We start from the raw sequence: 24,569 nt of genomic DNA, 5'->3' as shown, positions 1-24,569 counted from the left end.
TAAAAGCTGCTGTGTGACAAGGTGTACAGCAAAGAAGCTAAAAAACCCAGAAATACGTTTTTATTAGCTCTCGACCCCAAAAAAACAAGTGTTTAAGGACATAAAAGTGGATACAGGCAGTTGAGACAGAGCGTCACGTGTCTCATTACTATGAGAACTAACGTACACCCGCTGGAGGAGACCGTAATCGGCAACACAGGATAGTTTATCTTACAGAAATATAATATATAAAACTGACATTTGGATATTTGGCTCACCAGTGACCAAATGTTTAACTTACTGCACACGTAGTGTATTTTTAGTGCATACTGAGTGTCAGGATCCCACAATTTACCCATTCGTTCCAGCCTGTATCCACTTTTATGTCCTCAAACGCTCGTTTTTTGGGGTCGACAGCTTATGAAAACTTATTTCTGGGTTTCTTAGCTTGTTTGCTGTACACCTTGTCACATAGCAGCTTTTAGGCATTATTCTGTCTTTTCTTAGAAGCAAGAAATGACAAGGAGGCAGCCTCTCGCAATGCAAAGTCAATGGAGACAGTTGGTTTGTTTTCCCCCTTGGTGGGCGTGGTCTTCAGATTATGACGGGTTGCGCTCTGTCTCTATGGTAGTTAAGCAGCGAGTTACGTCGTTGTTCGGGAAACGCACCCCTGGTCTCTATATTTCCTTCCCAGCGGACACTAATATGCAAGTGCACAGCAAAAATCACAACTTGTGCTTGCTGCGAACGCAGGTTATTTAAGGTGTCTCAACTGTACACATCAGTCTACAGTGTGAATTCGTTTAACTACAAGGTTTCATGAAATTAAATTAATGTGCAGCAATTTGTACAAGAGGCCTACTATACTGTTGTATGTACAAGAGGCCTACTATACTAATGACAGGAGAATGCTGAGAGTGCTTCTTGGGTATAAAGATGTATAGATACCTCCGGTGCTCTTCAGTCAAGGGATCCACATATATCTTAAGATAAAGGTCTGAGGCACTCAGGAGGATGAAGATTAAAAAGCCTTTATTGATCCATGGCTAGTCTCATAAAAATAAAAACATGCCTACGCGTTTCAGCCAACAAGGCTTTCATCAGGGCTTGAAGTGTTTTGACAAACAGCTCACTTCCTTATTAAGACCAATAATCAATAACAGCTGCTTAGATTGAGCAGGTAGGAAGTCACATGACTGAATGACTAGTGTCACAAAAATTACTTACAATCATTAGTCCTTTTAAATTTAAATTTAACAGAGAAAAACCATATATTTCTACTAAGAAAAAATTACACTTAAAAAAAAAAAGAGAAAAACCCTTAAATAATTAAACTAATAAATTTGACTACAGAGAAAAAAAAAAATACAAATAAAAATATATATATACATACATACACACATACATACAAAGCCACTAAACTTACAAAAAGTGTTAAATTACAAAAAAGGAACAAAATCTAGTTCTCCATTTAGACCAGGGAAACATGTAGCTTTCAAAGTGTAAATCCAAAATGATTCTCTTTGCAAAAGTTTCTTTAGCCTATCACCTCCTCTGATTGAGTTTTCAATATGCTCTATGCCTATAATTTTAAGGGAGTTACAACTTCCATGGTTTGCATCTTTATAATGTACTGCCATAGGATATTGAGGATTTCCAGATCTTATTGCGTATTTATGCTCAGCAAGTCTTACCTTTAATTTACGCTTAGTTCTCCCGATGTAAAAGCAACCACATGGGCATTCCAGTCTGTAAACTACATATGAAGTATTGCAATTAATGAACGGATTTATGTCAAACTTACGTCCAGAGGAGATGTCAATGAAAAAATTAGCATTAGCCATATTATTGCAATAATTACAGTGTCCACATTTATAGTTACCTTTTCTGGTAGAGAGCCATGTTTTTTGTTGTATGGGGGGAAGATGACTTTGAACCAGTTTATCATTTAAGGTTGGTGCTCGTCTAAAGCTGATGGTTGGAGCGTCTGGAAGGGCTTCCCTAAGAACACTATCACTTTTCAATAAATCCCAATTTCTTTCAATAATTCGTTTAATTTTGTTCGCATGATTACTGTATTGTGTCACAAAGTATACATTGTCTGATCTTTGTTGATTTTTCTCTTTCGAAACTAGCAGTTGTTCTCTTGGGAGGCATTTTGCCTTGTTGTACGCTCTGAGTATAGTACTTTTTTGATATCCTCTTGTTTCAAATCTCTGACACATATCTTGAGCATTTCTTTCAAATTCTTCTTCTGTATCACAGATACGTTTAAGTCTTTGAAATTGGCCAAGAGGGATATTATTTTTTTAGCCATGATGGATGGAAGCTATCTGCTCTAAGAATTGTATTGCGATCGGTTGTTTTTCGAAAAATAGAAGTATGTAAATCTCCATTAGCTTCTTTAGTGATTTTAAGATCTAAGAAGTTAATTTCAGATGAAGAAAAGTCAAGGCTCAACTTCAAACTTCTGTTAGTATTGTTCAGATATGAATGGAATTGAAGCAGTTCGGTTTCTGAACCAGACCAGAACAGAATGATATCATCGATATATCTTCCCCACCATATCATCTTATCAGCAAAAGTATTACGATCAGAATATACAAATTTTTCTTCCCAAGTTCCCATAAAGAGATTTGAATAGTTAGGTGCAAAACACGCTCCGCTCCCATTGCTGTACCCTTTTTTTGTTTAAAGAATTGATTTTGAAACAAAAAGACATTATTATATAAAGTCCATTTTGCCAACTTAAGGATGAAGGAAGAAGGGGGCATTTGTTCTGAATGTCTCTTTTCCAAGTGATGGGATAGCGCATCTAGTCCTTCTGTGTGGTCAATGTTCGTATACAGTGCTTCCACGTCCATGGTAACCAGAAGTGCGGATCCAATGTTCTGTATATCCTTAATTTTGTTCAGTACATGCGTGGTGTCTTGAATGAAGGAAGGCAGTTCTGATACAAATGGTTTAATAAAGAAGTCTACAAATTGAGAGGCTGGTTCGGTGATTGATTCATTTCCACTAATTATTGGTCTACCTGGTGGATTCTCCAAATTCTTATGTATTTTTGGGAGCATGTAGAATGAAGGAATTCTTGGATGGTCATTCAACAGAAAATCATGTTCTTTTTGTGAAATCCATTGTTCATTTTTAGCATGTAGGAGTATTTCCATAAGTTCGATCTTCATTTGCTCTATTGGATTAAACTGGAGGTGTTCATAATACTCTCTATTTTCCAACTGTTTATTGGCTTCTGTGACATATTGATCTCGGCCCCACACTACTACAGCTCCTCCTTTATCAGCTCTTTTTATTATAATATTTTCATTAGCTGACAAGCACTTTATTGCATCATTTTCTTCTTTTGTCAGATTGTATCTCATTATACTGTTAGATGCAAAAAGTTTATCAACTTCATATGTAACCTTTTTGTAAAAGGTATTAAGAGTCTGATACATATATTTGGTGTAAAGGTAGACTTGGGTCTAAATGAAGTTCTCGTATCATCTTGTTGCATATGACTTCGAAAGGCTGCTTGACTGGGGATAATGTGATGCCAAACTTTCAATTGGAGATTGCGATGAAACTTGAACAGATCAATTTTTGTTTGGAACTCTCTTGCTGTATTTTTAGGAGCAAATGTTAGACCTTTTGATAAAACTGAGATTTGACAGGTAGAAAGAGGGACGTCTGGAATATTAATTACTTGTTCATCTTCATCTTGCCTTTGCTTCTGGTGTGCCTGCTGTTACTTATGGGTCCTTGAAGACTTGCTTCTACCTCTTCTTGTCTTCCGCTTCTCTCTGTTAAATTTAAATTTAAAAGGACTAATGATTGTAAGTAATTTTTGTGACACTAGTCATTCAATTATGTGACTTCCTACCTGCTCAATCTAAGCAGCTGTTATTGATTATTGGTCTTAATAAGGAAGTGAGCTGTTTGTCAAAACACTTCAAGCCCTGATGAAAGCCTTGTTGGCTGAAACGCGTAGGCATGTTTTTATTTTTATGAGACTAGCCATGGATCAATAAAGGCTTTTTAATCTTCATCCTCCTGAGTTCCTCAGACCTTTATCTTAAGATATGGATCCCTTGACTGAAGAGCACCGGAGGTATCTATACATCTTTATACCCAAGAAGCACTCTCAGCATTATCCTGTCATTTGTATCAAGATTTGAGGACATCAAGGGATTGTTCTAAGCTGGAGTAGCTCCGTTGATTCAACGTAGGGGATTATTTGCCTCTCACCCAAAAATGGCTACTGGATACTTCTCCTATTCCAAAGAAGAAGGTGAGAGCATTATTATCTCAGACACTCTGTTTGATCAGAGCTCTGTACAAACCATAGATGCTAAAAAACTGTTTGTTGAAGTCAAAAAACTTTCTGAAAAAGACTTGAAATCACAGCTACATATGACAACATTGTCAGACTATTGGAGAGAGAAAATGATACCAAGAGGACTGAGAATTAAAAAATTCCCATCATTTGGTGCTGAAGATTCAGAGTTTAAAGAGAAATGGGAAGCAATATTAAACAAATGTTCTCTAGATCTCATGCTTCTCCTTATACAAGAAGCTAAGAAACAAAAAACTCAAATTCTGAATGAAATTGCCAACTTGAAAGAAGAAATATCCACCAACTTTAAAAATCAACAAATCTCTTTTGAAAAAGAACTAGAAGAGGATTTAGAGAAATTACAAAGAGAGCTCAAACAAGAAAAACTGAGGAAATTTAACAGAGATTTATCAGATTATAAGGATAACAAAGTTTATTGGTGGAAACAAAAACGAAGTTTTAAAACCCAGTTACAACGGAGAAGAACTGTCTCCTTTCAACTACCTAGTAGTGATGAAGACCACTCTGAGAGAGAAGAGTCCTCCTCATCTACTTTTTTAGGCACCAGACCTCAAAGAAACAACATATCACAGAGACAACGAAGCGGAAGACAAGAAGAGGTAGAAGCAAGTCTTCAAGGACCCATAAGTAACAGCAGGCACACCAGAAGCAAAGGCAAGATGAAGATGAACAAGTAATTAATATTTCAGACGTCCCTCTTTCTACCTGTCAAATCTCAGTTTTATCAAAAGGTCTAACATTTGCTCCTAAAAATACAGCAAGAGAGTTCCAAACAAAAATGGATCTGTTCAAGTTTCATCGCAATCTCCAATTGAAAGTTTGGCATCACATTATCCCCAGTCAAGCAGCCTTTCGAAGTCATATGCAACAAGATGATACGAGAACTTCATTTAGACCCAAGTCTACCTTTACACCAAATATATGTAATCAGACTCTTAATATCTTTTACAAAAAGGTTACATATGAAGTTGATAAACTTTTTGCATCTAACAGTATAATGAGATACAATCTGACAAAAGAGGAAAATGATGCAATAAAGTGCTTGTCAGCTAATGAAAATATTATAATAAAAAGAGCTGATAAAGGAGGAGCTGTAGTAGTGTGGGGCCGAGATCAATATGTCACAGAAGCCAATAAACAGTTGGATAATAGAGAGTATTATGAACACCTCCAGTTTAATCCAATAGAGCAAATGAAGATCGAACTTATGGAAATACTCCTACATGCTAAAAATGAACAATGGATTTCACAAAAAGAACATGATTTTCTGTTGAATGACCATCCAAGAATTCCTTCATTCTACATGCTCCCAAAAATACATAAGAATTTGGAGAATCCACCAGGTAGACCAATAATTAGTGGAAATGAATCAATCACCGAACCAGCCTCTCAATTTGTAGACTTCTTTATTAAACCATTTGTATCAGAACTGCCTTCCTTCATTCAAGACACCACGCATGTACTGAACAAAATTAAGGATATACAGAACATTGGATCCGCACTTCTGGTTACCATGGACGTGGAAGCACTGTATACGAACACTGACCACACAGAAGGACTAGATGCGCTATCCCATCACTTGGAAAAGAGACATTCAGAACAAATGCCCCCTTCTTCCTTCATCCTTAAGTTGGCAAAATGGACTTTATATAATAATGTCTTTTTGTTTCAAAATCAATTCTTTAAACAAAAAAAGGGTACAGCAATGGGAGCGTGTTTTGCACCTAACTATTCAAATCTCTTTATGGGAACTTGGGAAGAAAAATTTGTATATTCTGATCGTAATACTTTTGCTGATAAGATGATATGGTGGGGAAGATATATCGATGATATCATTCTGTTCTGGTCTGGTTCAGAAACCGAACTGCTTCAATTCCATTCATATCTGAACAATACTAACAGAAGTTTGAAGTTGAGCCTTGACTTTTCTTCATCTGAAATTAACTTCTTAGATCTTAAAATCACTAAAGAAGCTAATGGAGATTTACATACTTCTATTTTTCGAAAAACAACCGATCGCAATACAATTCTTAGAGCAGATAGCTTCCATCCATCATGGCTAAAAAAATAATATCCCTCTTGGCCAATTTCAAAGACTTAAACGTATCTGTGATACAGAAGAAGAATTTGAAATAAATGCTCAAGATATGTGTCAGAGATTTGAAACAAGAGGATATCAAAAAAGTACTATACTCAGAGCGTACAACAAGGCAAAATGCCTCCCAAGAGAACAACTGCTAGTTTCGAAAGAGAAAAATCAACAAAGATCAGACAATGTATACTTTGTGACACAATACAGTAATCATGCGAACAAAATTAAACGAATTATTGAAAGAAATTGGGATTTATTGAAAAGTGATAGTGTTCTTAGGGAAGCCCTTCCAGACGCTCCAACCATCAGCTTTAGACGAGCACCAACCTTAAATGATAAACTAAACTGGTTCAAAGTCATCTTCCCCCCATACAACAAAAAACATGGCTCTCTACCAGAAAAGGTAACTATAAATGTGGACACTGTAATTATTGCAATAATATGGCTAATGCAAATTTTTTCATTGACATTTCCTCTGGACGTAAGTTTGACATAAATCCGTTCATTAATTGCAATACTTCATATGTAGTTTACAGACTGGAATGCCCATGTGGTTGCTTTTACATCGGGAGAACTAAGCGTAAATTAAAGGTAAGACTTGCTGAGCATAAATACGCAATAAGATCTGGAAATCCTCAATATCCTATGGCAGTACATTATAAAGATGCAAACCATGGAAGTTGTAACTCCCTTAAAATTATAGGCATAGAGCATATTGAAAACTCAATCAGAGGAGGTGATAGGCTAAAGAAACTTTTGCAAAGAGAATCATTTTGGATTTACACTTTGAAAGCTACATGTTTCCCTGGTCTAAATGGAGAACTAGATTTTGTTCCTTTTTTGTAATTTAACACTTTTTGTAAGTTTAGTGGCTTTGTATGTATGTGTATATATATATATATATATAATTTATTTTTTTCTCTGTAGTCAAATTTGTGTTCAAATTAGTCAAAAAAAAAAAGTGTAATTTTTTCTTAGTAGAAATATATGCTTTTTCTCTGTTAAATTTAAATTTAAAAGGACTAATGATTGTAAGTAATTTTTGTGACACTAGTCATTCAATCATGTGACTTCCTACCTGCTCAATCTAAGCAGCTGTTATTGATTATTGGTCTTAATAAGGAAGTGAGCTGTTTGTCAAAACACTTCAAGCCCTGATGAAAGCCTTGTTGGCTGAAACGCGTAGGCATGTTTTTATTTTTATGAGACTAGCCATGGATTAATAAAGGCTTTTTAATCTTCATCCTCCTGAGTGCCTCAGACCTTTATCTTAAGAGGCCTACTATACTGTTGTAGCCATTAAATAAGCTCATTTAGTTTCATATTTGTTAAAATATTATAATGTTATTTTTTTCCATCTATGTTGAATATGAAAAGTGAACAGCACCAGTAAGACAGGATGTGCATTATATCGAGAGACATGGAGTTGGTCAGACATGATTTTGACCACTTCGTTAAGTTTTGTTTTGTAGAAAGCTTTTCTTTAAAGTGAATTTCGTTTTCTAAAAATTGTATCGTAATTTTAATACATTTTTCATCAACCATTTGCCTGGATTTAATAAATAAGAAGCAAATATAACAAACAATAGCCTATAATCATGGAGGCGCCCGCGCGGTCACTTGCATTGCACGTTAACTGGAGCGCATCTCATCCTAACTTAACTGAAACTCAGCGTATGCCTCACACAGACATGAGAAATACATCAAATACACAAAGCTTGAAATGTCTTTAAACGAAATAATTCAAAAAGAAAAAGGCTACTCTCTGATTATGTAATCCATTATGTGCATTTCTCTAATGGGGGGGCGGCTAGAGCCAATTAATGTCTTGTGCTTTGAAAAATACAAAAATATTACAGAATTCATATTTTCTCATTTTATTTGTCTTATCTTATATTTTTTGTGGGTATAATGAGTAAGTTAAGAATAAATTATTTTTAATTACTGTATTTAAAAATAAGCTAATTTTCTCGCGACTGGCGGATCTCAAAGTATCGCGGTAGTGAGTGGACTCTCTTCTCGTTCTGTTCCCGCTTTAGTCTACATGCTAAATAAACAAAATGGACATTCGTCGTTTTTTTAATAAACCCACTAGTAAAAGTGTGGAGTTTTCTAACTCTGACACTTCAACCATCAATTCCACTGCTGCTACTGACACAGCAATCGAGGCCGCATCTGAGAACAACAACGCCGGCCTTGGATCCAGCAGCACCGCCACCGTGTCAGCGGAGTTACCCGTTCAACTAGCCGCATCTGGATCTGGATACATTGACCTCGGGGAGAAAGCTATTGGGCCGAAACAGCCCATACTCTCTTCTTTCCCTAAGCACCTAATTGGAAATGTTAATCGTGCCTTCTCTACATTTTACTATCACAAGTTCCCATGGATGGAGTAGGCTACTCAATTTCACTGGATTCAGTTTTTTGTTTTTGCTGTCGCCACTTTTCTTCAAATATTGCAAGATCAGACGCAGACGAACTATTTACAAAGGTGGGATCCCGGAACTGGAAAAAACTGTCAGAGAAGCTGACAAAACACGCTTCGTCACAGGTACATTTAAATAGCATGAAGATGTGGGAGAGTTACAAACAGGCTGGTGCATCGGGATCTGTGGCAGCACAGCTGTCACACAGCCATCAAAGCACGGTAGAAAAAAACAGACAGTACCTGTACAAATCCGTTAATATTATAAAATTGCTTGCTAAATTAGGCCTCCCTTTCCGCGGACATCGTGAAGATACTGATGCAGAAGCATGGGGGAATTATTTAAGCATATGCAATTTGTTTTCAAAATACGACCCTGATTTCGAATCCATGCATTCCAAATATTTTAACTGCACAAGCCGAGACTTTCAGAATGAAACAATTGCATTGTGTGCAGAGCTCGTTCGTGAAGAAATTTCTAAGAAAGTACACAAGACTGGTTTTCTTGCTGTTATTGCTGATGAAGCAAAGTCCTCAAAGACTGAGCAACTTTCTGTTTGCATTAGATACACAGAGGGACTTCAGATCAAGGAGCGATTTATTTGCTTTGTTGACTGTTCCAATTCTCGCGATGCTGCAGGGATTGTTTCTGGCATTAAAGAAGGATTGCAGTCGTGTGGGCTGAAGGACATTCCCATAATTGCTCAGGCATACGACGGAGCCTCTGTAATGTCGGGGCATTTGAGTGGAGTTCAGCAACGGATCAGAGAGGAATTCCCCTTTGCTGTGTATGTGCATTGCATGGCACATAAACTAAATCTCGTACTCGTTGAATCGTGTACAGTGAACAGAGACATTAAAACGTGTCAAAATGTCATTGACAAATTATACTCCTTGTTTGCAGAGCCAAGCAACCATTGCGGATTTCTCATGATGCAGAAAACACTGGCTCTTAGACCAAAAGAGCTAGTTCAGCAAAGTGAAACACGATGGGCTTCCAAATATAGGTGTGTTTCTGCTGTCAAATCACAATATGCTGCCATCACTCGCTGTTTGAAAGAGATGGAAGAAGAGGGAGAAAAGTGGTCTGTGGAGTGGGTTGTATAACCACATGACAAGTCTCCGCTCAGGGGCGGTTCTAGAGGCGGGGCCACAGGGGCCCTGGCCCCTGCTGAAATCTGATTGGCCCCTGATTGGCCCCCGTTCCTAGGGGTGGGGGAAAAAATCGATTCTTAGAGGCATCGCGATGCGGACGTGGACGATTCTGAATCGATTCACAAATGTCAAAAATCGATTTTCTAAAAATATATATATTTTTTTTTTCCTAATAACGTAATATTGACGGAACGCAAAAGGCGGAACTCTAAAGCGGACGTGCAGTGCGCGGACAGTCTGTGGCGTGCACATAACAAACGCATGATGGCTGAGCGCCAAACTCGAACGGCACCCTCTTCGTTAAAAGCTAACGTATGGAAAATTGGCACTTTCATTGTTACCTATTTAGTATTTTTTGTATGAGAGCTGCTGTCTGTATTGTTTAGTTTTCACATCAATATGCTGCAAACCGATCTGTTATACGTACGTTATACTGCCCTGCAATATGTGCAATGCCAGTCACAAAAAGTTACATTTTGACTGTGCTCTCTGCGGATGTTCATTCACTTTTTTTGTATAAGCTGTTTTTGATTGTGGTATACAGCAAACATTTCAAGTCATAACTCTTTATTATTTAGTTGTGAATAAGAGCGGCTTTGTATGTTACTAATTCTTCAGAATATGTGTAAGTCCACCACAAGGATTATGTTTGTATGAGAGCTGCTGGTACATAATTCTATATTTTTGAACGAAAACTGTTTGTGAATTTGCTACAGCAAAATGTTTTTGTTTTTTTTGTCTGAAGGATTATATTGCTCATTGGAAATAACAAGAGGATGTTGGCAGGGACGTGCACAGAAATTGTGAGGGGCAGGGGCTCAAGTGAAATAAAGGGCACTTCTCATAATTACGTTTTTTGTTAAACAAAAAAGTATATATATTAACGCAACTCTGACTTCCTTTAAAAAAAAATAATTAAAAAAGTTAATCAGTTCACACAGAAACCATGGTCTACTTAGTATTCACTAGGTTTATAGAGCAAAGGAAACCATTCCGCAATGTGCATGTTTTGAAAACATTTTCTATGCTACTAGTTTCAAGTATATATTTAGAATAACCTAAATAACTGCATCAAGCAGAGGGGGGTGTTTTACTAATAATTTGTTTATTTTTGCACAAGGCACTACATCATTTTAGTTATTTTGGTGTTATCAGAATACATAACACTTTAAAATCAACACAAATATTCACTCTAAACTGAAGAGGGCTGTTGCTGCTATTTTGTTACAGATAGCAAAATCTGCTAATTTATTAATTAGCCTACTCATAAATAAAAAGTTCATTTATAAATATTGTTATTTTTAATGTTTAATGTTAACTTATTTCTACTCAGTTTTATTTATTAATGTACCAGATGCAGTTACTTAGATTTACTACATTTTTTAGAGTGTATCCTCCATCTGTTTGCATAGTAGATTTCTTCTAAATTCACCAATTTAGATTTCTACATTTCAGGGGGAAAGACTTTTGATGTAAGTCATTACTGGGGACGTTCTGTATGCAAATTAGGCGTCAACTAGTTAAAATGCGCACATTTGCATCTAATTGACAGGGATGCAGGTAAATAGGATAAACAAAATAACTAAAGCATGTCACCTGGTGGTGATATATGCTTATTTTATTACTTGGCTTGGTTAAATTCCAATGTAGAATGCGGTCTGTTATTTCCATAGACTGTAAAGGTTATTTCTTGATAACAGACCGCTGTGCGGAGTATAACAGACCGTTGCCATGAAAAACAGAGCGTTGCTATGGACTCACAGGATTCTAACCGTAGAGACGGAGCGTACTATTTTCTTTAGCGGAAGCAATGCAATCGGGTTTAAATCAATTAACCCTTTTAAATGATTTTTTTGTGTCAAATTAATTATTTATTTGATAGATTTATTTGGGATATATTTTATTAACAGGGATATATATTATTAACAGGAATATATATTATTTTTCAAAAATAAAAAAAGCACCCCAGAAAAAAGGGCACTTTCTCTCCAGGAATAAAAAGGGCAGGTGCTCAAGCCCCCTTTGATGTCTATGTGTGCACGTGCCTGGATGTTGGTTAGAAGTCTATTATTAAATGCTAGAGATTCAGAATATGCTGAAGTTTGTATTAATTTACTACAAGTTTGCTGCTAGTACAGGCACACATTTATTTTCCTGTTGGTTCTTTGCAATGTTGGGACAAATGCTGGCAAATTACAGTTGACTTGCCAAATCACTTCCATTTGTTTTATTAATAAAATGAATATAGGAAGTATTGGAAGTATTGGAAGTAAGTTCGTTATGGGTAATCATAAATACTTTGCTTTAAAAGTACCAAGTAGTAAAAAAAAAAAACTTTAATAATCGGCTCTGAATCGTAATCGAATCGAATTGTGAGGTGCCTAGAGATTCCCACCCATCAATCGTCGACGAGAAGAGCAACCGGAGAATTCTTCACAACGATCACAGATGCAATTCCACCCCCAAACAATTAACAATAATTTACTGTTTATAAGCGACGACATGATTATGAAACTTAAAAGGTGGAATTCAGAAAGAGGTGCATTGTGTCCTTTATGCACAGTATAAATAAATGAAAAAAATCATTAAGAACTTTACTGGCTCATAATTTTTTATTAGAGCATTTGAAAAAGGAATGACTGCCGAAATGTATTTGCACCGTACTGAATAAATTATTTTGTGTGCTTGAATGTACCCTGTATTTGGCCCCTGAATGTAACATGTGGCCCCTTAATGGCCCCAGTTACAGAAAAATCCTAGAACCGCCACTGTCTCCGCTTCATTACGTCCTTAATTGTTCTCGAGGAAGTTCTCAGAGTTGTACATGTAACACACAAACGTCTGCAAGGTGCAAGTACAACCATGGCTGATGCGGCCTCAGCAGTCAATAGTCTGATAACACATCTCCAGCGCTGCAGAGAGGAGAGTTCATGGGAGGCAATGTGGATGCAGGTGAAAACGTACTCGGTTACTAACGTAACCTCGGTTCTCTCTAGAGAGGAAACGAGTACTGCGTAATATCTTACGCTAGGGGAAATCTCTTTTCCGCGAGATACTGAAGCCAAAAAATTATCCTTAATTTTGAAATAATGTAAAACGCGTTGCGGCAGCATGCAGACATAGGCGAGACAGCTCGCGCGCCTATTGGCTGCCCTGCGGCAACTGCAGCAGCCTATCGATAAGGCCCTATCGTGACGTCATCACCAATGGGGGCGCTTCGCGCCCCATACGTCACGTCCCGCCGAAACGGGCGTGGCCTGGGGCTATAAATATAGCATCGAAAGGCTAGCTTACCGGTTTTTCTAGCTTTCCTCTCTAGAGAGAACCGAGGTTACGTTAGTAACCGAGTACGTTCTCTTACGAGAGGTACTCTCGTACTGCGTAATATCTTACGCTAGGGGAAACAGTGTAAAACGCCGTGCATGCTATGATCCAGCACCAAAGTCCCAAGGGCAGGTGCCCGGGCTCATGTAGTACATGATCATAAGTGACTCACAGAGAGCCCAGGAAGAGTGGCTAGAATAGCATCATTCCTGTAATGCAGCATCCTATAAGAACAGTTATAGTGATGGTATTTACTCAGTCAGGGCGACCCCGGCCTGGACTGATGAATATAGTGGGTCTTACACATTGCCCATAGAGCTGCGCGATCTAAACGAGCGTTGCTCGCGCTATTTCGGTACAGATATCTTGCAAGGCAATCCCACTAGACCAGGCCCACGACGAGGCCACGCCTCTCGTGGAGTGCGCTCTGACACCTAATGGGCACTGCAAGCCCTTAGAGGTGTAAGCCAGCGCTATAGCATCGACTATCCATCTGGATAGGCTCTGTTTCGAAACGGCGAGTCCCTTAGAACGTCCGTAGAGTGAAACAAAGAGCTGCTCCGTCTGTCTGAAAACAGACGTGCGGGACACATAAGCCCTTAGCGCCCTGACTGGGCAAAGGAAGCTGGCGTCCTTCTCCTCGTTAGAGACCGGCAGGGCAGACAGGGAAATTACCTGGGCCCTGAACGGTGTATTGAGGGATTTAGGGACGTACCCGTGCCTTGGTTTGAGTATGACTTTCGAGTCATTTGGCCCAAACTCCATACACGTCGCGCTCACTGAGAGCGCTTGTAAGTCCCCTATGCGCTTCACTGAAGCGAGAGCCAGAAGAAACACCGTTTTGAAAGACAAGTGTTTGATATCTACTGACTGGATAGGCTCAAATGGGGCACCCTTCATGGCCTCCAAGACCGTAGAAAGGTCCCATATGGGGACTGAGGGAGGTCTGGGAGGATTTAACCTCTTAGCTCCTCTAAGGAACCGAATGACCAGATCGTTCCTTCCTAGTGACTGACCAAGCGTTGGTTTGGAAAACGCTGCTATAGCCGCCATATAGACTTTGAGCGTGGATGGGGCTCTGCCTTCATCCAGTAGCTCTTGTAGGAAGGAGAGAACCTCCGTCACTCCACAGTCCAGGGGTGAAAAGCCGCGTGCTGTGCACCAGCTGGAGAACACTGACCATTTTGAGGAATAGAGCCGTCTCGTAGAGGGAGCTCTAGCCTGCATGATCGTGTTTAACACTCCCTCTGGGATATCAGAGGGTACCCGTTGATGGCCCACGCATGTAGGGACCAAAGCTCCGGGCGAGGATGCCAGATCGAGCCCCTGGCTTGAGAGAGGAGGTCCCTCCTCACTGGTATTGGCCATGGGGCAGTGCTCGTCAGCTGCATAAGAACTGGGAACCAAGCCTGGTTCTTCCAGAACGGAGCAACCAGTAACACTGAGCATCTGCTTTCCCTGATCCGCTCTAATACCTGAGGTAGGAGCGTGATGGGGGGAAAGGCATAGAGCGGGCAGCGGGGCCAGACGTGGGCCAGCGCATCCCTGCTCTTTGAGAAAAATTCCGGGCAGTGAGCGTTTTCTTGAGACGCAAACAGGTCTATCTTTGCTCTGCCGAATGTCTGCCACAGCAGTTGGACTGTCTGCGGATGCAGTGACCATTCTCCTGCTGGAACATTGTTCCTGGACAGTCTGTCTGGTCCCACATTCAGGTGGCCAGGCACATGCGCTGCTCTGAGCGAGCGCAAATTGTGCTGAGCCCATACCAGGAGGCGTTTCGCTAACCTGTATAGGTTTCGGGATGTGATGCCTCCCTGGCGATTTATGTAGGCTACCACTGACATGTTGTCCGAGCGGACCAAGACGTGGTGTCCTGCTATTTGGGGACGAAAGCGCCTCAGCGCGTTGTCGACTGCCATCATTTCCAGGCAGTTTATGTGCAGAAGCTTTTCCCGTTCTGACCACTGGCCGAAAAACGGTCTGCCCTCGAGCAGTGCTCCCCATCCCGAGGTGGAGGCGTCCGTGGACACCACCTTCACACTCGAGGAAGTCCCCAGGCTTACACCTGACTGGTACCAGTCGGTCGCTCTCCAGGGTATCAGTGCTGAGACGCATTCCTGATCGACCTTGAGACGAAAGAGACCTGAAGTCCATGCTCGACGCGGTACTCGCGCTTGTAGCCAGAACTGCAGTGGGCGCATGCGAAGCAGACCCAGCTGGAGAACTGTGGATGCTGCTGCCATGAGACCGAGCATCCTTTGAAACTTCTTTAGCGGGACTATAGTGCCGCGGCGGAAGGTTTCTGTCATGCGCTGAATAGTCAATCTGCGCTGTAGCGATATTTGAGCTGTCATTGACAGCGAGTCCAGTTCTGTGCCCAGAAAAGATATTCTCTGACTGGGAGACAGTGAACTTTTCGCCCAGTTGACTTTGAGACCCAGATTCTCGAGATGTTCGAGTAAAATGGTTCTGTGTTCTATGAGCTCCGTATGTGACTGAGCTAGAACCAGCCAATCGTCCAAGTAGTTCAAAACTCGCATTCCCCGAAGTTTCAGGGGAGCGAGGGCTGCGTCCATGCACTTCGTGAATGTACGGGGTGCTAGGGACAGGCCAAACGGTAGGACTGTGTATTGATAAGCCTGGCCCTCGAAGGCGAATCTCAAAAATCGCCTGTGACGTGACGCTATTTGTATTTGGAAATACGCGTCTTTCAGATCTATTGACACAAACCAGTCCCCATGGCGAATTTGCGCGAGGATTTTCTTGGTTGTGAGCATTCTGAACCGGCGTTTTGAAAGCGCTACGTTCAGTTGTCTTAGATCTAGAATGGGTCTGAGACCCCCGTCTTTTTTCGGAACCAGAAAATATCTGCTGTATAGCCCCCCTTCGCTCTGAGCTTGAGATAAAGGCTCTATTGCCCCTTTGCTCAACAGTTTCGCAATTTCGGTACGAAGTACACTTGCTACTTCCTTTTCTACCGTGGTTTCGACTCGCACCGCACAACGGCGGGGACGTCGAGCGAACTGTAGCGAATAGCCTCTTTCTATAATGTTCAGCACCCATTCTGATACACCGGGAAGCTTTGCCCACGCATGTGCGTGCATAGCTAAGGGTTGAATGAGATCGGAGCTCTGGTCGTGACATAGTGGCGACCGGGGAGCTTCGGTATGCTGTATTATAGACACCGCATTTGCAGCGCTCGAGGCGGGGAGTGTTTTGATCACAGCGGGCGGTTCGCCCGCGCTCGGCTCTCTCACGGCAGGTAGCTGAGAGACGGCGAGCGTGGGGGAAACCGAGGGATTCGTCATGTCTGTGAGTGAATGTGGGCGCAGGACAGCGGGCACATTTGCACTGAAAACACCATCGACCTGAGTCGGTTGTATGTGTGTTGGTTTCGTTTTTACAGAAACCGAGAGACATGCAGCGTGTAGTGTTTGTGGGCACTGGGACGTGGGCACGTTCACTACATTCTGTGCGCAATCGACATGAGTCGATTTTATGTGCGCGAGCCCTGTGGGGCGGGCTGTGTCTGTGTGTAGGAATGGGCAGTGGGCATTTTTACTACACTCATAACACCGTCAGCCGTGGCCGGAATACCAGAAAATACGCTCTTTACAGGATTTATCTGGGTCGCCGTGAAAACGGCGTTTGTGTACAGGCAAGCGGGTAATGTAACCGACTTGTTTACTGCAGAGTACACTGGAACAGTCGCATGTAATGGAACTGGACGAGCGGGAAGTTTTGGTGGAAACCCGGCCGCAGCGGGGCTTGAACACCGTCGTTTTCCTAAGCTGGCTAGGAAGACTTTGAGGCCTCGGGCTTCATCTCAACCTTCGGCCGAGTCCCACGCTGTGGGGGGCGGCGGCCGGCAGAGCGAGAGCGTGGTCTCTGGTCCCGGGTCTGTCGACGCTGTGAAGCGGCGGCGGGGGGCGGTGGCTGCGAGCAGACGGCTGTTTAGAGCGGCCTGATGCGGAGCTAGAGCGCTTTGGCAAAAAGTGCTTCATGGCCTGCGACGTCTTTTGTACCTCAGCGAATCTGTCCGCGAAATCTTTGACGGACGATCCAAAGAGGCCAGTAGCAGAAACGGGGGCGTCGAGGAACACAGAGCGCTCCGAGTCTGGCATTTCTGAAAGCGTCAGCCAGAGGTGTCTCTCAGCAACGGTGAGAGAGGCCATGTTCCGCCCTATGGCCTGTGCAGCGGATTTCGTAGCGCGGAGAGCGAGGTCCGTAGCGCTCCTTAAATCCGCCACGTTGACTGCTTCCGTGCCTTCCTCGTCCAGCTTTCGGAGAAGGTTAGCTTGGAAGATCTGGAGAGTGGCCATAGTGTGTAGCGCTGATGCAGCCTGCCCAGCGGCGGTGTAAGCGCGACTGTGCAGGGTGGAAGTAGCGCGGCAGGCTTTTGAAGGTAGCGCCGTCTTAGTCTGCCGTCCAGCAGAGGGCGGGCAAAGATGGGCTGCTACTGCCTCCTCCACTAGAGGGAGAGCGAGGTATCCTCTGTCTTTGGCACCGTCCACCACGGAGAATGCCGCCGAAGCAGAGGAACGTAGCCTGGCTGAAAAAGGGGCGCTCCAAGACTTTGCCAGTTCTTCATGAAGCTCAGGAAGAAACGGGGCGGGTCTTGAGGGCGTGGAAACGCGGTCCCCTTGCAGAAAACAGCCGTCCAGACGGTTGCGTGTAGGCTCGGCGGGCGCGGACCACTCGAGGCCGAGGCTCTCTGTGGCCTGTGTGAGCAGACGCATCAGCTCAGCTTCAATGCTGGCCCGTTTTCCTGACGACTCGCGGGCAGAAGAAGGGGCGAGGTCCACAGAGCTCGCCCAATCCTCGCTGTCCGAAGCCAGGATAGAGCAGTTGTCCTCCTCGAAAACTGCCGCTTCTTCCTTGTCATCTCCGGCGGAAGCGGCGGCCAGCGGCGGCCACTGTCCGGGAGTGAGAGACTCGAGAGAAGCAGACGGCGAAGCTGGCAGGCGCACCGGCGAGCTTTTCTCGGTGGGAGGCTCAGGGATCCGCTGAGCACGGCGCTTTTTACGGCGCGGCGTCGAAGCGGGAGGTGCAGGCTCGTGGAAAGTTGCCATGCGAGTCCTCAGAGTCGCCATAGGCATAAGCTCGCAGTGAGGGCATCCGCCGTCAGCGAGCGCTAGAGCCGCATGTCCTTCACCCAGGCAGGAAACGCAGATGACATGGCGGTCCCTTCGCTGAGTGGGGCTCGGCACGAGCCACAGGATGGACGAGACATCTTGAAAAAGACGCTCTGCTCTTTTAGAGAAGGAGTGTGAGTCGCGGCGGCGAACACACACAATGCAATAAAAGGATATAACGCCGGATAGCGTAGCAGGAACGGTGGTTGAAGGCGGCGCGGCCAGCGACTCCAGGTACCGAACTCGTCCCGCTGAAATGCTGTTTCCACGGCGCGGCTTCTTCTCTCTGGATCCAGCGATGCGTGAGCTCCGCTGAAGAGATGAAAAATCGGTAAGCTAGCCTTTCGATGCTATATTTATAGCCCCAGGCCACGCCCGTTTCGGCGGGACGTGACGTATGGGGCGCGAAGCGCCCCCATTGGTGATGACGTCACGATAGGGCCTTATCGATAGGCTGCTGCAGTTGCCGCAGGGCAGCCAATAGGCGCGCGAGCTGTCTCGCCTATGTCTGCATGCTGCCGCAACGCGTTTTACATTATTTCAAAATTAAGGATAATTTTTTGGCTTCAGTATCTCGCGGAAAAGAGATTTCCCCTAGCGTAAGATATTACGCAGTACGAGAGTACCTCTCGTAAGAGAACGTTTTGTGAGGATGTCGCTGGTTTTTGTGCAGAGAGTGCCCCCCAAACTGCAGGAAAACGAAAAAGAAGTTCGCGACAACCTCCCGGACTTTCGCAGTACATAGTACCAACTACACTTGGACAGCGTGATGAAAATGAGACGCAACGGGGATCAGAATCACAGACATTTAAATGTCATTTGTATCTCCCTGTTTTAGACACTATGCTGGCTCAATTGGACAGGCGATTTTCAACTGAAGCAATGGCCCTGAGTGTGGCATGTGATGCTGTATTCAATTGTGACAAGAACGGCATTGGTCCTTTTCTAAGCATGTATGCGAGCTTTAAGATTCACCCTCAGCTTGTGACAGCTGAAATGGATCTTGTGAAATGTGCAATCGCATCGCCGATCACCCTTAAAAAACTTAAAGATGAAGTACGTAAGGATAGATATCCAAACTTTTACCGTCTTCTGCAGCTTGCACTCACACTGCCAGTTGGCTCTGCTACGTCAGAAAGAAGTTTCTCAGTTATGAGAAGAATCAGAAACTGTCTCCGATCTGCAATGGCTCAGGACAGATTCTCAAATCTTTCCCTATAGAGAACGACTTGACTGCAAATTTGTCAGAAGAGAAGATAGTGGACATCTATGCAACTCGGAAAAAGAGGCGGCTTCTTCTGCATTAGGTAAGATATGTTTTTATGCTATTCTTTGTATAGCAGTCCTTGTTCATTGTAAATGTATTTTAAATGTAGATGGTATGATATATGAAATATGGTACCCCATATAAAAAAATCTGAGCTCGTGGTCTGCCCCCCCACGCACAAAAGTGAAACTCCGCCTATGGGCGATCGTCAACTTCATCTTTGCAGCCGACACTGTCAGAAAACACTAGTTTATTAATAAAAATCAATGTATGCGTCACCGGATTTACAAATGCAGATCTTGCTTGTTGCACGCACTCATAGTGGCCCTCATTTATCAATCTTGCGTAGAAACGGGCGTATATGTTGGCGTAAGATTATGCTTACACTCCTCTCACCGCCTGATTTATGAAGCTGTGCGTACCTTTGAAATCCAGGTGTACGCAATACCTGCCTTTGATAAATGCCGCGGCTGAAAACGATCGTCATTAGAATAACACGACCCTATATATTCAAGTCTCCGCTTCCCCCACGCCCTCATTTTACGCCATGGACACGCGGAAGACGGCAAAGAAGAGAAACTTGGATGAGCAAATGACCTATCACAATGCATTATTTTACAGCACGTGTTTTGAAACAATTAGCATTTAATTTCGTATCACCTCACATGTATTGGGGTGTACAATAGTGATGATGATGTGATGTGGAGTACCATTCATTCACATTAATAATTGCATGACAATTTGTAATATTCTTCTTCTTATTATTATGTTTTTTATTATTAATGACGCTTATTGTTATTTAGAAGAAGAATGTCGTTATTATTATTATTATTATTATTATTATTATTTGTATTATTATTATTACAGTATTATTTAAAAGAAGAAGAATGTCATTTTTATTATTTTGTCAGTCTGAATTATTTTTTGGTCATTGAAAGCCTTTCATTACAGAACCCAGTCCGTGCGCACCTGCCGGGCCTAACCATCGTTTCAAAGAATAGTACGACGGCGAGCGCGTCGAGTATAGAGTATTACCAACGCATTCTCATCCTAGGGCGTCATATTTGGGGAGGTGCGCGCGCAGTCTGCGGAGACTCGCGCTGCGGAGCCAGGCCAAAGTATAAACAAGGCTTGAAACGTCAGGTAAACCAACGCTATCTCACGACCAATTCGTACGAATTCGTACGAATGATAAAAAGTTGGCTAATTTGTACGACCTCACTCGTACGAATTTGTACGATTTGTCTAAACCCACGTGATGGGTAGGTTTAGGGGCGGGGTCAGGGGTAGGTCATTCGTATGAATTCATACGAATTGGCCAATTCGTCAAATATGTACGATTTTGCAAAAATCGTACTAATTCGTACGAGTCAGGTCGTATGAATTCGTACGAATAAGCCACTTTGTAGAATTTGTACGTTTTCCCGTGAGATCGACCGCACAGGCTCGCAACTGAAGGAATACATATGCCTACAAATCAAATGCTTTGGTAAAGTCACACAAATTAAACATTGAAGTCCATGTTGCACAAAAATAAACACTGAAGTTTATAATTACTATATTGTTTTGTTTTTTGTTTTTTTACAGTGGGTCATAATATATCATATATTTTAGTTTGTCAGTGCGTTTTGTGGTGTTAGGAATTGTTTTTCTGCGCATTTCCACACTCAGTCAAAACGTGCGTACACCACCTCCTGAGCTGGCGTAGGATTTGAGCGTGCCGTACGCCAACGTCCATATTGATAAATCTCAAAGTCACCGTGGTTTTGGGTGTACGCCAGGTGTACACTGGAAATTTGGTGTACGCACTTTTGATAAATGAGGGCCATTATGTCTAAATAACGAGATATTATGTTGAAATAACATTATTAATAATTAATATTTTAGAATATTTGATTGAATGCTGAATGTTGCGCTTGTTCAATTTAATAAAATTAAAACTTTAATTGTGATAATTAAAATAATTGAATATTAAGTATTTAGTGGCCAAGTTTTGCTCATTTATTAATAGTAGCCTATAGCCTATTATATGCCTAAGTAGGTCATATTAAGACAAGGCCTATATTAAGTTATTTGAGCTGTTATGAGAAAAATAAATTAACGAAATATAAAATCTAAATCTAATAAATCTAAAATATTTCTAACGCCAATTCAACATGCCAGAATAAAACCTGATTTTTGAACAATGCGTAACGCCACTCGGCCTGGTGTGCCAAAACACTAAATTTTAAACGTGTTGTGACATTTACACAAAAAAAAAATAAAAAAAATAGCCTATATACATTAAGAGCATTGAAACCAGGATCTTAACTAAAACGTGCTCCACGTAATCTCTCAAAAAAAAAATTCTGTAGGCTATGGTAGGGCTGGATAGGTCATGTAGCCTAGTTTTTTTTTAGTTTTTTTTTTTTATTATTATTATTTTTTACAGGACTGCTTTTGAAATCACTATAAATTACTATGCAATTATATCGCTCACGAGAGAGAAGCTCTCTTCATTCATCTAATTCCTCAATAGAATAGTAAAAATATTCAGCGTCATTGCGCCTAATATATCGTCTCTATTTTTTTACTTTTGATTCTATTTTTTCAGTTCTAAAATTTATTCTATCTTTGGTTCTATTCTGTTGTATTTATATATTTAAAAAAATGCCTATTAGGCTTAGGGTTTTATATTTAACCCACTTACATTTTAAAATACGGCAATTGCTGCTGTTTTGCACAATGTCCCTTTGCGCCACCTGGCGGTCATTTCGCGAACGACTTTGAAATGCGGCTGGTTTATTTTTACCGCGGCGCAGCGGTAATACGCATTATGGTTGTGTACCATAGTATATGGCACTGGTCCTGATTTGAGTACTATTTTTAGATTGATATATGGGAAATGCAATGCAGCAACACTTTCATTTCCCTGTCATGCAGGAGGCTAAAGAATAACCACTTATTGCGGCTGTTATTGTGGTTTGCTGTGTAGGCTATACTTAAATTATGCCCCATTATATAATTGTGAGGTTAAGCATTCATGTAATTAAATCACTAAAAACCGCATGGTCTGTTTGTCTAGATGTGATGATGACACAATATTACTAGCTCTGCTTTAGAAGCATAAATATTCCATTTGTGACATGCCATAACTAAACACAGCTGGGACAGAATAAACATAGATATAATGTTTTCGCAATGAAAATAAGCCTTTAACTGGTCCCAATTATAATGACTGAACATTTTTACACTATAGGCTATACGTTATAGATTCATATTGGTTTACTGCAGTGATACTGAATCGTGATAAGAAGACAAACATTGTCATCATACAAATACTTTTCATATAGGCTATATCAATATTTTTTTAAGTAACATTAAATATTTTATTTCAAATGTTATACTTTCTCATTACATTAATTCTGAAACAAGAAGAGCGGTCTGACAGTATGATCGAAAGTTTCGAACGCGGACAGTAGTTCACCGCACCTGAATAAGCTCTTTATAAATGGTGTTGTGTATAGCTAACTTCACCTTTCAAAAAGAAAACTAAACGACATCAGTGCAAATAAAACGCATAATGAGCAAAGCATTATCAAATGCATACACATTATACAGATATACAGATATGAAAGTCTCCATATACTGTTAAGGTATGCACTTGCTTCCTCATCAGTTTACATTATATTTTGTGTCGATCTAAACTGTCATCCGATTACTTTTGTGCACTTTGCCAATATTTACCCAGACCGTGTCATGAAAAATTGTTTCTGCATTTCTAACAGTTTAACCACGATATTATTTCAAATTAGAAACATATTAAACAGGTTAATAGCCTACCTTCTGTCTTACTGGTGAGAAGAAAATACGAAACAATAACAGTGGTAAAAAGGTGACAGGAAAACATGTCTTGTATGGCACCTCATCCGTGTTAACTGAGTAAAGAAAGCCTCACTTTACATGATCCTATCTTGTCACCTCCGGTAAGCCTCACTGAGATTCTGAGAAGTGAACCTTAACCATTGTGCAGTCAAAATTCTCGAGCCACTCTAATAATAAATAAATAACACACACACACACACACACACACACACACACACACACACACACACACACAGACCGAGACAACTGTTCAGCATGAAATCGAAACTCTCTTAGAATTACAGTATGGGTAAAATCTTTCCTTGGCAGGGGCAGCTGTTCACCGGCTCCTGTCACTCAACCTGCCACCGCTATATGCGCCTGTCATTCGACCTGCCCCCCATCTTCATAATTATTGTAAAAAAATATTGTGTCCTATTAGAAGCACCCAGTACAGTAGCCTATACTGCAATGCTTTTAATTTTATTTTAATTTTTTTTAGCTGCACTTATGTTGTAGCTCCTCAAACTTTACTTTACATGGTCCCCTATTACATGGTCCCCTAATCCTCCCCGAATCTTCTAATTGTCTCCATCACTCCACCAATAAGCTGGTGTGTGGTGCGTGTTCTGGCTCTACGGATTTTGTTGTATCATCTAGGACGGTGGATGCTTCCCACTGGTGGTGGTTGAGGAGATTTTCCTCTTATAATGTAAACTTTTTGAGTGTTGAGAAAACTGCTATATACATGCAATGTGTTGTTATTATTATTGTAAAATCCTCAGATACACCACTGCTGCGCACAATTGCCAGGATTATTATTATTTTTTTTTGATTTTTTTTTTGATGTGTAACCGATAGACAGAGGATAAATGTCACAGATTGATTTCTTGGCTGAATTCAAAGAACACAAATTTCAAAGCTACAGTACAACTTAAAGTTTTGAATGCACTTAACCATCCAGGGTTGCCAAGTGGGGCTATACTACGATACAG

At 41.4% G+C, this 24,569-nt stretch overlaps 1 protein-coding gene across 1 annotated transcript in view; it reads right to left on the bottom strand.

Annotated features, from left to right (window-relative positions):
* LOC309503162 (nectin 1a) overlaps positions 1 to 23,820 on the bottom strand; it is a 45,515-nt gene extending 21,695 nt beyond the window's left edge. Inside the window, exon 1 of the mRNA XM_082175886.1 lies at positions 23,554 to 23,820. Within this exon, the coding sequence (XP_082032012.1) occupies positions 23,554 to 23,620 (67 nt within the window). The 5' untranslated portion in view covers positions 23,621 to 23,820. The remainder of the gene's footprint in view (positions 1 to 23,553) is intronic.
* Between the last annotated feature and the right edge of the window lie 749 nt (positions 23,821 to 24,569).

Source organism: Leuciscus leuciscus (genome assembly GCF_965113295.1).
Source record: "Leuciscus leuciscus genome assembly, chromosome: 7".
NCBI lineage: Eukaryota > Metazoa > Chordata > Actinopteri > Cypriniformes > Leuciscidae > Leuciscus > Leuciscus leuciscus.
Note: the sequence above shows the minus strand (reverse complement) of the source record. Positions and strands in the feature narration are given on the sequence as shown.